This window comes from Bos indicus, chromosome 20 (genome assembly GCF_029378745.1).
Source record: "Bos indicus isolate NIAB-ARS_2022 breed Sahiwal x Tharparkar chromosome 20, NIAB-ARS_B.indTharparkar_mat_pri_1.0, whole genome shotgun sequence".
NCBI classification, from domain to species: Eukaryota; Metazoa; Chordata; class Mammalia; order Artiodactyla; family Bovidae; genus Bos; species Bos indicus.
Window position 1 is genome coordinate 32613642 of NC_091779.1, and position 15840 is coordinate 32629481.

Sequence of the window (15840 nt, forward strand, 5' to 3'; positions counted from 1 at the left end):
TAGGGATGAGGGCTTTGTTTTGATAATTAGAATCAGATAAACGAGGAGGACAGCTTAGTATGTCTTTATTTGAGAACCAAACATGTGAGTTGTGGGGTAAAGGGAGAGAGCATGGAATTAGAAGTAATGGTTATCACCAATATGTTCAATCTAAAAAAATGATACAAAATAACTTATTTCCAAAAGAGAAACAGACTCACAGCCATAGAACACAAACTTTTGGTTACCAAAGGGGAAAGGAGATGGGGAGGATAAATTATGAGTTTGGGTTTAACAGATACACACAACTGTATATATTTATAAAATAGATAAGCAGCAAGGACCTACTGTATAGCACAGGGAACTGTATTCAACATCTTGTAAAATACCCTGTAATGGAAAAGAAACTGAAAAAGAATGTATATGAATATATAACCAAATCACTTTGCTCCACACCTTGAAACTAACACAACATTGGAAATCAGTTCTACTTCATTTTTTAAAATAAGGAAGTAATGACTATTTTCTTCTTTAGAAAAAGACTCCATCTTTAGAAGTTCTGCCTGAATTGGAAGTCTTCCAAAGCTCAGGACTTCTAATTGTCTGTTTTTTTTTTTTAATTTGTTTGCTTTTAATGACCACTAAGACTTGTTGGCCTGAGGTACCACTTACTTTGCTATGAGTATTGACTATTAAATGTTGATGAGATAAACCCTCCTTTAGGACCACTGAAATGAATCAGTGCTTTGATATGGGTTGATTAGAAAAGCGGGAACATCACAGATGTTCCTCTGATTTTTGGAAGACTTTAACATATGAATTACAAACCTGGATGAGCAAATGTTTCACAGTAAACTTTATTTCAGGTAGTTAAATCACAGAGTCAAGGGAAAAATAGGTGTGCTGTATTAGTCATTTTCATTTCCTCAGGACAAGGTGGGGATTTAGACAACTCCCAAGGGCAGCCCCACTTCATGTAGAAGACTAATAAATAGTGGCAATATGTACAACATATGTACAGCATGTGTACATATGTACAACAGTCCCCACCTTATCCATGGTTTTGCTTTACATGGTTTGAGATACGTGGCATCAACCTTGATCTGGAAATATTAAATGGAAAATTCCAGAAATAAACAATTCATGAGTTTTCAATTATGGGCTATTTTGAGTAGCATGATGAAATCTCACGCCTTCCTGCTCTGTCCTGCCCTGGACAAGAATCATCCTTTTGTCCAGCGTGTCCACTGGTTAGTTTCTTACTTACTCCATAATCAGATCCATGATCATCAGTGTTGCCAGATCACAGTGACTGTGTTCAAGGAACACTTATTTTACTTAATAATGGCCCCCAGATGCAAGAGTAGTGATGCTGGTAATTCAGATATGCCAAGGAGAAGCCATGAAGTGCTTCTTTAAAGTGTAAAGGTGAATATTCTCGATTTAATAAGGAAAGTAAATGATCGTATGCTGAGATTGCTAAGATGTATGGTGAGAATGAGTCTTCAGCCTGAAACTGTGAAGAAGGAAAAAAGAAATTTGTACTAGTTTCCTTGCTGCATCTCAAATTGCAAGTTACAGCCATAGTGCATGATGAGTGCCCAGTTAAGCTGAAAAAGGTATTAAATTTGTATAATAACATATTTTGAGAGATCACATTCACAAAACTTTTATTACAATATGCTGTTAAAATTGTAGCAGCAGCTGTTATAATTGTTCTACTTTATAATTAGTTATTATTAATATCTTACTGTGCCTAATTTATAAATGAAACTTTCTCATAGATATGCATGTATAAGAAAAGAAGATACCTATGTATTGTTGTTTAGTTGCTAAGTTGTATCTCTTTTGTGACCCCATGGACTGTAGTCCACCAGGCTTCTCGGACCGTGGGATTTTCTAGGTAAGAACACTGGAGTGGATTGCCATTCTCTTCTCCAGGGGATTGTACATAGCATCTGTAGGGTTGGTACTGTCTTGGCATGTATCCTGGGTTAAGGGGAGATGCCTGTATGTACCTGTACATGAGATTACAATGCTGTTACTTGTATATACTTGTGTATGTCTTGTTTTATTGCATTTTGCTTTATTGCATTTCATAGACATTGCACTTTTTACAAATTGAAGGTTCAGGGCAGCCCTGCATTAAACAAGTGTATTGGCTCTATTTTTCCAATAGAATTTGCTCACTTCATGCTTCTGTCACTTTTTGATAATTTTTGCAATATTTCAAACTTTTTCATTATTATTATATTTGTTATGGTGATCTGTGATCAGTGATCTTTTTTTTAATTTATTTTTTAATTGAAGGATAATTGCTTTACAGAATTTTGTTGTTTTCTGTCAAACATCAACATGAATTAGCCATAGGTATATATATGACAGTGATCTTTGATGTTATTATTGAAAAAAAATCATGACTTCCTGTAGGTTCAGATGATTGTTAGCATGTTTTAATAATGCATTTTTTTTAAATCACTGTGGCTTTCATTTTTTAAAATTTTTACTGGAGTACAGTTACTTTGCAATGTTGTTACAAAGTATTTTTAAATTAAGGCATTGGCATTATTTTTAGGCATAATACTATTGCACACTTAACAGACTATAGTATAGTATAAACATTTATATGCACTGGAAAACAAGAAAATTTTCAGGACTTGCTTTATTGCAGTGTTTGCTTTTCTGTGGTGGTTCGGTGAGGTATGCCTGTAGTTCTGTACTGCTCAGGTATAGGAGTTCTCTGGGGGTCCAGGAGAAGTTTTTCATTCTGAATAAAATTTCTGGTTTTGCACCAATGGTTTTGAACCCAGAGATAAAGGCAAATGACTCCTTTGCTGTGCCATCTTATTTGTCAAGATAGCTACAGCTCTGAGAGCTCTAAAGGGCTTGAAGGGGAGATCTCGGCTGCCTTGGCTGATCATGAACATTTCCCCCAAGATTAGGTTATTTGGTTTGGGAAGGGCTAACCACTTCCTCCTTTCCTGCCAGAGATGCTCAGAGGGCTCAAACAAACTTTGTGCTACTGTACAAAAAAGATCTTCATGACCTAGATAATCACTCACCTAGAGCCAGACATCCTGGAATGTGAAGTCAAGTGGGCCTTAGGAAGCATCACTATGAACAAAGCTAGTAGAGGTGATGGAATTCCAGTTGAGCTGAAAGATGATGCTGTGAAAGTGCTGCACTCAATATGCCAGCAAATTTGGAAAACTCAGCAGTGGCCACAGGACTGGAAAAGGTCAGTTTTCATTCTAATACCAAAGAAAGGCAATGCCAAAGAATGCTCAAACTACAACACAGTTGCACTCATCTCACACGCTAGTAAAGTAATGCTCAAAATTCTTCAAGCCAGGCTTCAACAGTACGTGAACCGTGAACTTCAGATGTTCAAGCTGGATTTAGAAAAGGCAGAGGAACCAGAGATCAAATTGCCAACATCCACTGGATCATGGAAAAAGCAAGAGAGTTCTAGAAAAAAACATTTATTTCTGCTTTATTGACTATGCCAAAGCCTTTGACTGTGTGGATCACAATAAACTGTGGAAAATTCTGAAAGAGATGGGAATACCATACCACCTGACCTGCCTCTTAAGAAATCTGTATGCAGGTTAGGAAGCAACAGTTAGAACTGGGCATGGAACAACAGACGGTTGCAAATAGGAAAAGGAGTACATCAAGGGTGTATATTGTCACCCTGCTTATTTAACTTCTGTGCAGAGTACATCATGAGAAATGCTGGGCTGCAAGAAGCACAAGCTGGAATCAAGATTGCTGGGAGAAATATCAATAACCTCACACATGCAGATGATACCACCCTTACGGCAGAAAGTGAAGAAGAACTAAAGAGCCTCTTAATGAAAGTGAAAGAAGAGTGAAAAAGTTGGCTTAAAACTCAACATTCAGAAAACAGAAATCATGGCATCTGGTCCCATCACTTCATGGCAAATAGATGGGGAAACAGTGGAAACAGTGACACCCTTTATTTTTCTGGGTCGAAAATCACTGCAGATGGTGACTACAGCCATGGAATTAAAAGATGCTTACTCCTTGGAAGGGAAGTTATGACCAACCTAGACAGCATATTAAAAAGCAGAGACATTACTTTGTCAACAAAGATCCGTCTATTCAAAGCTATGGTTTTTCCAGTAGCCATGTATGGATGTGAGAGTTGGACTATAAGGAAAGCTGATTTGAGAGAACAGCATTGAAACATGTATATTATCATATGTGAAATAGATTGCCAGTCCAGGTTTGATGTACGAGACAGGGTGCTCAGGGCTGGTGCACTGGAATGACCCTGAGGGCCTGGATGGGGAGGGAGGGGGGAGGGGGGTTCAGGATGGGGAACACATGTACACCCATGGATGATTCATGTCAATGTATGGCAAAAACCACTGCTGCTGCTGCTGCTAAGTCGCTTCAGTTGTGTCTGACTCTGTGTGACCCCATAGACAGCAGCCCACCAGGCTCCCCCATCCCTGGGTTTCTCCAGGCAAGAATACTGGAGTGGGTTGCCATTTCCTTCTCCAATGCATGAAAGTGAAAAGTGAAAGTGAAGTCACTCAGTCGTGTCCGACTCCTAGTGACCCCATGGACTGCAGCCTACCAAGCTCCTCTGTCCATGGGATTTTCCAGGCAAGAGTACTGGAGTGGGTTGCCATTACCTTTTCTGGGAAAAACCACTACAATATTTTAAAGTAATTAGCCTCCAATTAAGAGAAATAAATTAGTTTAAAAATGAAAAAAGAAAGCTGAGCTCTGAAGAATTGATACTTTTGAACTGTGGCATTGGAGAAGACTCTTGAGAGACTCTTGGACTGCAAGGAGATCCAACCAGTCCCTCCTGATGGAAATCAATCCTGAATATTCATTGGAAGGACTGATGCTGAAGGTGAAACTCCAATCCTTTGGCCACCTGATGCGAAGAACTGACTCATTTGAAAAGACCCTGATGTGGGAGGAGAAGGGGATGACAGAAGATGAGATGGTTGAATGGCATCACGGACTCAATGGACATGAGTTTGAGCAAGCTCCAGGAGTCAGCGATGGACAGGGAGGCCTGGCGTGCTGCAGTCCATGGGATCACAAAGAGTTGGACACGACTGAGTGACTGAACTGAACTGAACTTAACCACTTCCTGGGATGTGCACTTGGACTTCCTGCTCAGCCCCTTCAAGATTTCACTTGTCCCATATAACTATGTCATGTATGTGTGCCTGGTAAGTGACTTCAGTTGTGTCTGACTGTGACCCTATGGAATATAGTCTGCTAGACTCCTTGGTACATGGCAATTTTCCATGACAGGAGGGCTGTCATGCCCTCCTCCAGGGGATCTTTCTGACCCAGGGAACTAATCCATGTCTCTTATGTCTCCTGCATAGGCGGGCCAGTTTTTTACCACTAGTGCCACCTGGGAAGCCCCTCACTATGTCATTAAATTAACCTTATATCCAAATACAGTTCTTCCTCCATTTACAGTGGGGTTAAATCCCAATAAACCCATTCTAAAGTGAAAATATTCTGAGTCATCAGTATATCCGTACACCTAACTTACTGAGCTTTGTAGCTTAGCCCACCCTGCCTTCAACGTGCTGAGATTTATATTGGCCTACAGTTGGGCAAAATCATCTACCACAAAGTTTATTTTGTAATACAGTGTTGATTAGCTCATGTAATTTATTGAATACTGTGCTGAGAGTGAGAAACAGAGTGGTCCTATGGGTACAGAATGGTTGTAAGAGTACTGGTTGTTTACCCTCATGATTGCGTGCCTGATGGAGCTGTGGCTGCCTCTGCCCTGTGTCACGAGGAGTACTGCAGATCGCTAGTCTGGACAAAGATCAAAATTTGAAGTATGATTTCTGTTGAATGCATATGACTTTCACACAACCGTAAAGTTGAAAAATTAAGTCAAACCATTTTTAGTTGGGGATCATTTGCACTACATTTTCTTTTGTTTTAGTACCCTTGATATTATTACAGTACATATAAAATTATAAGCTTTTATTATTGGTGGTTTAGACGCTAAGTCGTGTCTGACTCTTTCGACCCCATGGACTGTAGCCTGCCAGGCTCCTCTGTCCATGAGATTCTTCAGGCAGGAATACTGGAGTGGGTTGCCATTTCCTTCTCAAGAGTATATTCCCGACCCAGGGATCAAACCCAGGTCTCCTGCATTGCAGGCAGATTCTTTACCAACTGAGCTATTAGGCCACTGGTGAAAGTGAAAGTCTCTTAGTTGTGTCTGACTGTTTGCCACCCCATGGACTATACAGTCCATGGAATTCTCCAGGCCAGAATGCTGGAGTGGGTAGCCTTGCCCTTCTCCAGGGGATTTCCCAACCCAGGGATTGAACCCAGGTCTCCTACATTGCAGGTAGATTCTTTACCAGCTGAGCCACAGGCAATTGTGGCTATAATTGAGATGAGTATATTTAAATTGAGAGTAAAGAAGAGAAATACTGTTTGGAAAATAGTTGCAACTTCATTTTTTAAAATTAAATTATAGTTGATTTATAATATTATTACTTACACGTGTCCAGTAAAGTGATTCAGTTACACATCTGTGTGTGTGTGTATATATATATGTATATGTATATAAATTTTTTTCAGATTCTTTTCCCTTGTAAATTATTATCAGATATTGAATATAGTTCCCTGAGGTGTACATTAATACTTTGTTGTTAATTCTATATATGGGCATCCCTGGTGGCTCAGATGGTTAGTAATCTGCCTGCAATTCAGGAGACCCGGATTCAATCCCTAAGTCAGGAAGATCCCTTGGAGAAGGGAATGGCTACCCACTCCAGTATTCTTGCCTGGAGAATTCCATGGGCAGAGGAGCCTGGGAGCTATATATTTATATATACATATATATATTACTTTGCCAACAAAGGTCCGTCTAGTCAAGGCTATGGTTTTTCCAGTGGTCATGTATGGATGTGAGAGTTGGACTGTGAAGAAAGCTGAGTGCCAAAGAATGGACGCTTTTGAACTGTGGTATTGGAGAGGACTCTTGAGAGTCCCTTGGACTGAAAGGAGATCCAACCAGTCCATTCTGAAGGAGATCAGCCCTGGGATTTCTTTGGAAGGAACGATGCTAAAGCTGAAGCTCCAATACTTTGGCTACCTCATGCGAAGAGTTGACTCGTTGGAAAAGACTCTGATGCTGGGAGGGATTGGGGGCAGGAGGAGAAGGGGACGACAGAGGATGAGATGGCTGGATGGCATCACTGACTCAATGGATGTGAGTCTGAGTGAACTCCAGGAGTTGGTGATGGACAGGGAGGCCTGGCGTGCTGCGATTCATGGGGTCGCAAAGAGTCGGACATGACTGAGTAACTGAACTGAACTGTATATATATCTATATTCATCTTTTTCAGATTCTTTTCCACAATAGGTTATTATAAGATATTGAATATAATTCCCTGTGGTATACAGTAAACCCTTGTTGTTGAGTATGGGATTAAGAAATACAAACTATTTTATATATGATAGTGTATATTTCTTAATCCCATACTCCTAATTTATTACCCTGTCCCTTCCCCATTTGTATTATTTTTTAGATTCCACATATAAGTGATATCATATAATTTTATACTTCTCTGAGTTACTTCACTCATTATGATAATCTCTAGGTCCATTGATGTTTCTGCAGATGGCAATATTTCATTCTTTTTTATGGATGAGTAATATTTCATTATGTATAAGAGTTGACTCATTGGAAAAGACTCTGATGCTGGGAGGGATTGGGGGCAGGAGGAGAAGGGGACAACAGAAGATGAGATGTCTGGATGGTGTTGCTGACTCGGTGGACGTGAGTCTGAGTGAACTCCGGGAGTTGATGATGGACAGGGAGGCCTGGTGTGTTGTGATTCATGGGGTCGAAAAGAGTCGGACACGACTGAGCAATTGAACTGAACTAAACACACGTATACACTATATCTTCTTTATCCATTAATCTGATGATGGATACTTGGGTTGTTTTGATGTCTTGGCTGTTGTAAAAAATGCTGCTGTGAACATTGAGGTGCATGTATCTTTTCAAATTAGAGTTTTCTTCAGATATATGCCCAGGAGGGGTGTTGCTGGATCATATGATAACTATTTTTAGTTTTTCAAGGAACTTCCACACAGTTTTCCATAGTGGCTGCACCAATTTACATTCCTACCAACAGTGTAGGAGGGTTCTCTTTTCTCCATATCCTCTCCAGCATTTATTATTTGTAGACTTTTTGATGATGGATATTCTGACTGGTGTGAGGTGATACCTCCTGATAATTTTGATTTGCATGTCTCTAGTAATTAGTGATATTGAGCATCTTTTCATGTGCCTGTTGGCTGTTTGTCTTTTTTGGAGAAATGTTTATTTAGGTTTTCTGCCCATTTTTTGATTGGATTGTTTGGGTTTTTTGATATTGAGTTGTATCAGCTGTTTGTATAGTTTGTAAATTAACCCCTTGTTGATTGCATCATTGGTTGCAATTTCATTATTAGAGTTTTATTTTGACAGTTTATTTTAGAATTGTCAGTGAGATTTCAGAAAATGAAATTTCACATTCAGAAAATGAAAAATACTTGTAATACATTGATGTCTTCCATGAAATACACATTTGTGGACACGACTGAATGACTTCATTTTCACTTTTCACTTTCATGCATTGGAGAAGGAAATGGCAACCCACTCCAGTGTCCCTGCCTGGAGAATCCCAGGGATGGGGGAGCCTGGTGGGCTGCCGTCTATGGGGTCACACAGAGTCGGACACGACTGAAGCGACTTAGCAGCAGCAGCAGCAGTATACCTCTCTAATGAATTCTTGGCCTTAGGCTTCTTTTAACCATTAAAATATTTTAACATGAGTTTGTGGTGCTGTAGGAGAAAGGTCAGATCTCTCTTCAGGTATGCTAGAAAAAATTGGCTACTAAAGGCGCTGCTGCTGCTGCTGCCGCGTCGCTTTAGTTGTGTCCGACTCTGTGCGACCCCATAGACGGCAGCCCACCAGGCTTCCCATCCCTGGGATTCTCCAGGCAGGGACACTGGAGTGGGTTGCCATTTCCTTCTCCAATGCATGAAAGTGAAAAGTGAAAGTGAAGTCTCTCAGTTGTGTCTGACTTTAGCGACCCCATGGACTGCAGCCTACCATGCTCCTCCATCCATGGGATTTTCTAGGCAAAAGTACTGGAGTGGGGTGCCATTGCCTTCTCCGACTAAAGGCACTAAGTAAGATAATATCTTTGAAAGTTCATTCAGATTATCTTTAATACCAGAGAGCTTCAAGATGCTTTAACATGTGTGTTTCTCTATTAGGAATATAGTAGATTTTTCATTAGCAAAAGATTACATATGTGTTTCTTTTTTCTTGTGTGAGGCATTGCCCTTTTCACTTTTTTATCATTAGTGTCTGATACACAGTAGATAAGGGGTACATGTTTACTGAATTTGTGAACTGGAAAGTATATGGCAGAAAAGACACTCTTTTTTAAGATTTATTTGTTTATTTTATTATTATTAGTCTTTTGGCTGTGGTGGGTCTTCATTGCTGCACGAGGGCTTTCTCTAGTTGCAACAAGTGGGGGCGGCTCTTTGTGGGCTGTGGGCTTCTAATTGTGGTGCCTTCCCTTGTGTGGAGCACGGGCTCTAGGCATGCAGGCTACAGTAGTTTCTGCACATTGGCTTCAGGTGTTGTGGCTCTCGGGCTCTAGAGCACTGGCTCGGGAGTTGTGGCGCATGGGCTTGGTAACTCTATGGCATGGGGGAATCTTCCTGGGCCAGGGATCAAACAGGTGTCCCTTGCATTGCAAGGCGGATTCTTAACCGCTGGACCACTAGGGAAACTAGGAAAGACACTCTTATGATAAGCTATCTAACAGCATTTTTTGAGGCATAAACACTAAATTTGTACCTGGTCAGGTGGTAACCTCAGCTGAGTATCTTAAGCTCTGCTGGGTTGCTATGCCAGCTTGCTAGTCCAGAAATAAACCAGTAGCTAAATACACATGGTGTCCAGAGCCAAGATCAACAAATACAGAGAGGTTATCTCCAAACAGAGATAAGTTCAAATGTGTAATGGGTTGGAAGACCACAAAGAGATCAATGAAAGTGTGGTTGGAAAAATTCCCAAGTCAGTGAATGGCCAACTGTATTCTGTTTTATGGTATGGACCTCTGTACTTGGAGGGAATTTCAGATTTTTTAAAACTACAAAGCAAATGGGTTATATCCACATTCATGGATTATTTTACTATATACAACTTTACAACTTTATTTGGACAGGGCTCCAGAGGATATCAATGGTATTGTTATATTAGATAATTGAGAGAATTTATTAAAGAGACTCTTTTTAAAGGAAGAGTCAGGGCTGAGGGAAGGCAAACATGAGTATTGAAGAACCTTAGAGTTAGTAACAGTGGAGAGCTGTTACACCAGCCCTGGCCCTGACGGGGCGAGGGGATGGGGACTGTTAGAACCCAGAAGAAAGTCTTATGGAGAGGGCTATCCAGTGTGCTGCAGGTGCCAGGGAGAGAACTAAGGGAACAGAAGTCCTGACATCATTCTCCCCTCACTCCCCTCATCCTCCTGGTGGTGCCTTTGATTGGCTGGACCCAATCAGAAGTGGATGGACTCAATCAGAAGCCAGAGGGCAGGGGACCCCATGATTCAGTCTACACAGGGCAGCCACCCTAGGTGTAGGGCAGACTGGAGGTTGAAGAATGGATCTGGAGGAACACATAGCAAATATCCAGCTTGAAGACTTAATGATTTTCATTTTTATTACTAAAGAGCCAGTGAGGAGGGGAAAGTGAAATCAAGCAATAAACTCATTTGACAGATGTCAAGAAATGTTTATGTAAAACCCTATATGGGGAAAGAGTTTCTGAGAGAGATGGAAAGGCCAGGGTAAGGGCCTCCATGCACAATGCCTGGTGTATTTGAGGAACTGTAAGGAGGCCTGCAGAGGCAGAGAATTGAGCAAAAAGAAGAATGGGAGGAGTGAGGTCAGAGGTGTAAAAGGACATTTCAACCCATCCCAGGGGGCCACTCTAGAGAGAGACCTTTACTTTTACTCTGAATGAATGGGTACAACTGCAGGGTTTCAAGCAGAGCAGTGACATGATCTGATATATTGTAGTTTGGGCTATCATTTTTTGAGTAGATCATAGTGGGCCGGAGTAGAAGCAGGGAAGGTTACTGTGATATCCGGGCAAGATATGGTGCCAGTTCCAGAAAGGGAATGAGAAATGCTCAGATTCTGGGTGGATGCTGAATGCAGAGTAAGGATTTTCCAGAAGAGCTGACGTGGAACCTGTGTGTCAGGAGTCACTCCCTGAGTTTTGTTCTGAAGATCTGTAAGATGGGGCTGCCATCAGGTGAGGTGGAGAAGGCTGTAGGTAGAGTTGAATTGAGGGGAATAGAATTGTTTACCCAAAGAACTGGGAAATTGTTTAATGTCTGGGTGTATCTGTGCGTGCTCAGTCATGTCCAACTCTTGCAACCCAATGGACTGTAGCCCACCCAGCCCCTCTGTCCTTGGGATTTCCCTGGCAAGAATACTGGAGTGGGTTGCCATTTGGGAGAAGGGAATAAACAGAAAGTGTAAAGCCTTGTGCATAATCCGTGTTCGGGGAGGCTTTTTAATGACTTGGAGCCTTCTAGTGGACAAGTATATTATTAATCTTCAGGGAATTCTCCCCACATTTCAAAACTGCATTCCTGAAAATACTTGCTATTTAGGCTTTAGTTTTCTTTGTAAGGGCTTCCCAGGTGGCTCAGTATTAGAAAATCTACCTGCCAGTGCAGGAGATTCAGGAGATGTGGGTTCGATCCCTGGATCAGGAAGAGTCCCTAGAGAAGGGAATGGCAACCCACTCCCGTATTCTTGCCTGGAAGATCCCATGGACAGAGGAACCTGGAGGGCTACAGTCCATGGGGTCACAAAAGAGTTGGACTTGACTGAGCACATAGGCAGCCAAGTTTCTTCAAGTAAGAATAAAATCTGCAAATATATAGATATATATTTGGCCACACTTCATGGCTTGTGGGATCTTAGTTCCCCAACCAGGGATCGAACGAACCCGGGCCACCATAGTGAAAGTGCCGAGTCCTAACCACTGGACCATCAGGGAACTCTTCTATGCAGCTATTTCCTTACACCCATGGTGAGTGGGAATTGTTATTAGATTCAGTATTGGAAGACTTGGACTATGAAACAGATCTGTCAGAAAGTTGACAGGTACCTACCTGGACTGCTTTAAGATGTTTACTGTATCTGGACTGCCTGGGGAAGGTTATAGGCTTGGAAATGACACATTATGAGAATTAGGAAAGAATTAGGTGAGCGAGAATAACTACATGTTGGTATGAGAAGGATTAGGATGTGAAGATGAAGGAGGGAGAAAAGGAAGTTGTTAGGAGTAATGTCAGTGATTTGTCATATAAAATCTCAAGTTTCTGAATGTGAGGATGTTAGTGTTCCTTCGGATGTCCCTTTGATTGTAAGCTGCTTGTGTTTTCTTTCTAGGGTTGACAACTTTGGTTTGGGCCTTTTACTTAGATCCAAGCAGATAAAACGCATGGTCTCTTCCTATGTGGGAGAAAATGCAGAATTTGAGCGACAGTATTTATCTGGCGAATTAGAAGTAGAGCTGACACCACAGGTAAAAAAAAAAAAAGTGTTTTTTTTTTATTTTTAATAATACAAACTTATTTTGAAGTTTAGCTTTTTCCTTCTAGAAATTTCATTGTGTAAGAGAGGTAAGATAGAATGCTGTTTTGCCAAACCGAGAAAACTTATTTATAAGTCACACCTCTTGACTGCTAGAGGACTAATGTTTTGTTACTATGCACTGTAAAAGAAAGTATTTCTAGTGAAAATTCCAGGCTTCAGGATAAAATGTTAAATTTGGCACTGAAATGTGAATTTCACTGTGGCATGCAAAAGCACTTGCTGAAATGTTTGAAGATTGTCCCAAAAGTCAACTCCTACTAATCACAGAATTAGAAATTTATGCAGAATCTGGTCTTGCTGAGACGTATCAGGAAAATGAAGCCCATGGACGGGAGTAAAACTGTCAGCATCACAGACTAAATGCTGGGGGTCAGAGCCCAGGTTTCCAGGGAACTGAAACAAAGGAAGCAATGACTGCAGTTAATCTAGCAAGTTTCCACTCACTTTATCCACCATTTCCTTTCCTGTCTGATTGAAAAGTTTGTCATTGAGGAACCTTTTTGGCCAGTCCAATATAGTTAAAGGTCCCAGTTCAAGTAGACCCTTGTTTTCAGGTTGGGACAATATTAAACTCACCATCGTTAATATCCAAGCCTATTCTCACTACTGATTAGGCAGGCAGTTATTTAGTCTGAATATGATGTACTCATCTCACACGCTAGCAAAATAATGCTCAAAATTCTCTAAGCCAGGCTTCAACAATATGTGAACTTCCAGATGTTCAAGCTGGTTTTAGAAAAGGCAGAGGAAGCAGAGATCAAATTGCCAACATCTGCTAGATCATTGAAAAAGCAAGAGAGTTCCAGAAAAAACATCTATATCTGCTTTATTGACTATGCCAAAGCCTTTGACTGTGTAGATCACAATAAACTGTGGAAAATTCTGAAAGAGATGGGAATACCAGACCACCTGATCTGCCTCTTGAGAAATCTGTATGCAGGTCAGGAAGCAACAGTTAGAACTGGACATAAACAACAGACTGGTTCCAAATAGGAAAAGGAGTACGTCAAGGCTGTATATTGTCACCCTGCTTATTTAACTTCTATGCAGAGTACATCATGAGAAACGCTGGGCTGGAAGAAGCACAAGCTGGAATCAAGATAGCTGGGAGAAATATCAATAACCTCGGATATGCAGATGACACCACCCTTATGGCAGAAAGTGAAGAACTAAAGAGCCTCTTAATGAAAGTAAAAGAAGAGAGTGAAAAAATTGGCTTAAAGCATTCAGAAAACAAAGATCGTGGCATCTGGTCCCATCACTTCATGGCAAATAGATGGCGAAACAGTGGAAACAGTGGCTGACTTTTTGGGGGGGGCTCCAAAATCACTGCAGATAGTGACTGCAGCCATGAAATAAAAAGATGCTTACTCCTTGGAAGGAAAGTTATGACCAACCTAGACAGCATATTAAAAAGCAGAGACATTACTTTACCAACAAAGGTCCATGTAGTCAAAGCTATGGTTTTTCCAGTAGTCATGTATGGATGTGAGACTTGGACTATAAGGAAAGCTGAGCCCCGAAGAATTGATGCTTTTGAACTGTGGTGTTGGAGAAGACTCTTGAGAGTCCCCCTTGGACTGCAAGGAGATCCAACCAGTCCATCCTAAAGGAATCAGTCCTGAATGTTCATTGGAAGGACTGATATTGAAGCTGAAACTCCAATCCTTTGGCCACCTGATACGAAGAGCTGACTCATTGGAAAAGACCCTGATGCTGGGAAACATTGAAGGCAGGAGAAGGGGAGGACAGAGGATGAGACGGTTGGATGACATCACCAATTCAATGCACATGAGTTTGAGTGAACTCCAGGAGTTGGTGATGGACAGGGAGGCCTGGCGTGCTGTAGTCCATGGGGTCGCAAAGAGTCGGACATGACTGAGCGACTAAACTGAACTGAACTGAATATGATATAACTAGACTGTATGTTAGGGGGTGTGTCAGCAAGTGTTTAGGGCCAGAGTTATTTCCCAGTAGGAAAACTGGGTGGAAAGGCAGGTGGTGGTGAGAGAGCAGCTGGGGAAATTAGATTTGAAATGACTAGTACCTAAAAGGGAGACAAAGTGATCAGAAGAAGATACAAAGACATTTTTCATACAGCTGTTCCTACTCTTAAACAAAATTTGAATTTCTCTTGGCTTTTTAAAAACCGGTTTAGCTTTATGTTGTAGTCTTTGTCGTTTGTATTTTTCCTTAATTAGATAACGTAGTAGATAAAATACTTAAGAGAAGGTTTAGAATACACTCTAAATAACTGGAAATTTTACATTATTATTATATAATCATGATATTGTTATTTATGATAAGATTCAGGCTGTACCTACATGTAGTACACAGTAAAACACGATATTTTATTTTATGTTTTTAAATGTATACAGTTAAAGTTATATACTTCAGATTTGAAAATTGATTTAAAAATATTACAAATAGACTTGTAAAATATGATGTTGAGAAACCAGTGGAGACATGGAAACCGAGAACATGAGTATACAAATAAGCAGTTCCATTACAAATTAAGGATTAAAAATAGAGAAGTTGTTGTCTAGAGCGTCAGTCATTGTTTTGCATTGATCTTCTAGCCTGCAGTGTTAGTGAGGTAGACCAATATGCACTGCTAGGGGTGGTTTAGATGGATAAACACCTAGAGAGCAGGGACCGTGTGGCTAAGTATTTGTGTCCGCAGACAGAAGTGTGCTTAATGGACTTTTGACTCAGTGTTGTTTGCTTGCTTGTAGGGCACGCTTGCAGAGAGGATTCGTGCAGGTGGGGCTGGAGTTCCTGCATTTTACACCAGCACAGGGTATGGGACCCTGGTGCAAGAAGGGGGGTCACCAATCAAATACAACAAAGATGGCAGCATTGCCATTGCCAGTAAGCCGAGAGAGGTAAGATGCACGGATTCCAGGTGGGCTCATTGGGTAAATAAGTATAAAATCATACCTGGGTGAGAATAAAACACATTCGTTCAGTAACATACATATGCTAGGTACAATTTCTAGCTAACACTGAACATCTGCTAGTAATTAAAGTCACGTAGAGGAACCAGAATAAACAAATGAGAAGGAAAACTAATCCATAGAAATGAGAGTCAAGATTAGTTTTATGGTAGGTTTTAAGAAATTTAGGAGTGTGTATAA

General features: G+C 40.8%; 1 protein-coding gene across 1 annotated transcript in view; it reads left to right on the forward strand.

Annotated features, from left to right (window-relative positions):
* Positions 1–15840, forward strand: part of OXCT1 (3-oxoacid CoA-transferase 1) — a 160925-nt gene that overhangs the window by 16378 nt on the left and 128707 nt on the right. The window contains exons 4-5 of the mRNA XM_070774718.1: positions 12497–12632; positions 15439–15588. Coding sequence (XP_070630819.1) covers positions 12497–12632; positions 15439–15588 — 286 coding nt within the window. The remainder of the gene's footprint in view (positions 1–12496; positions 12633–15438; positions 15589–15840) is intronic.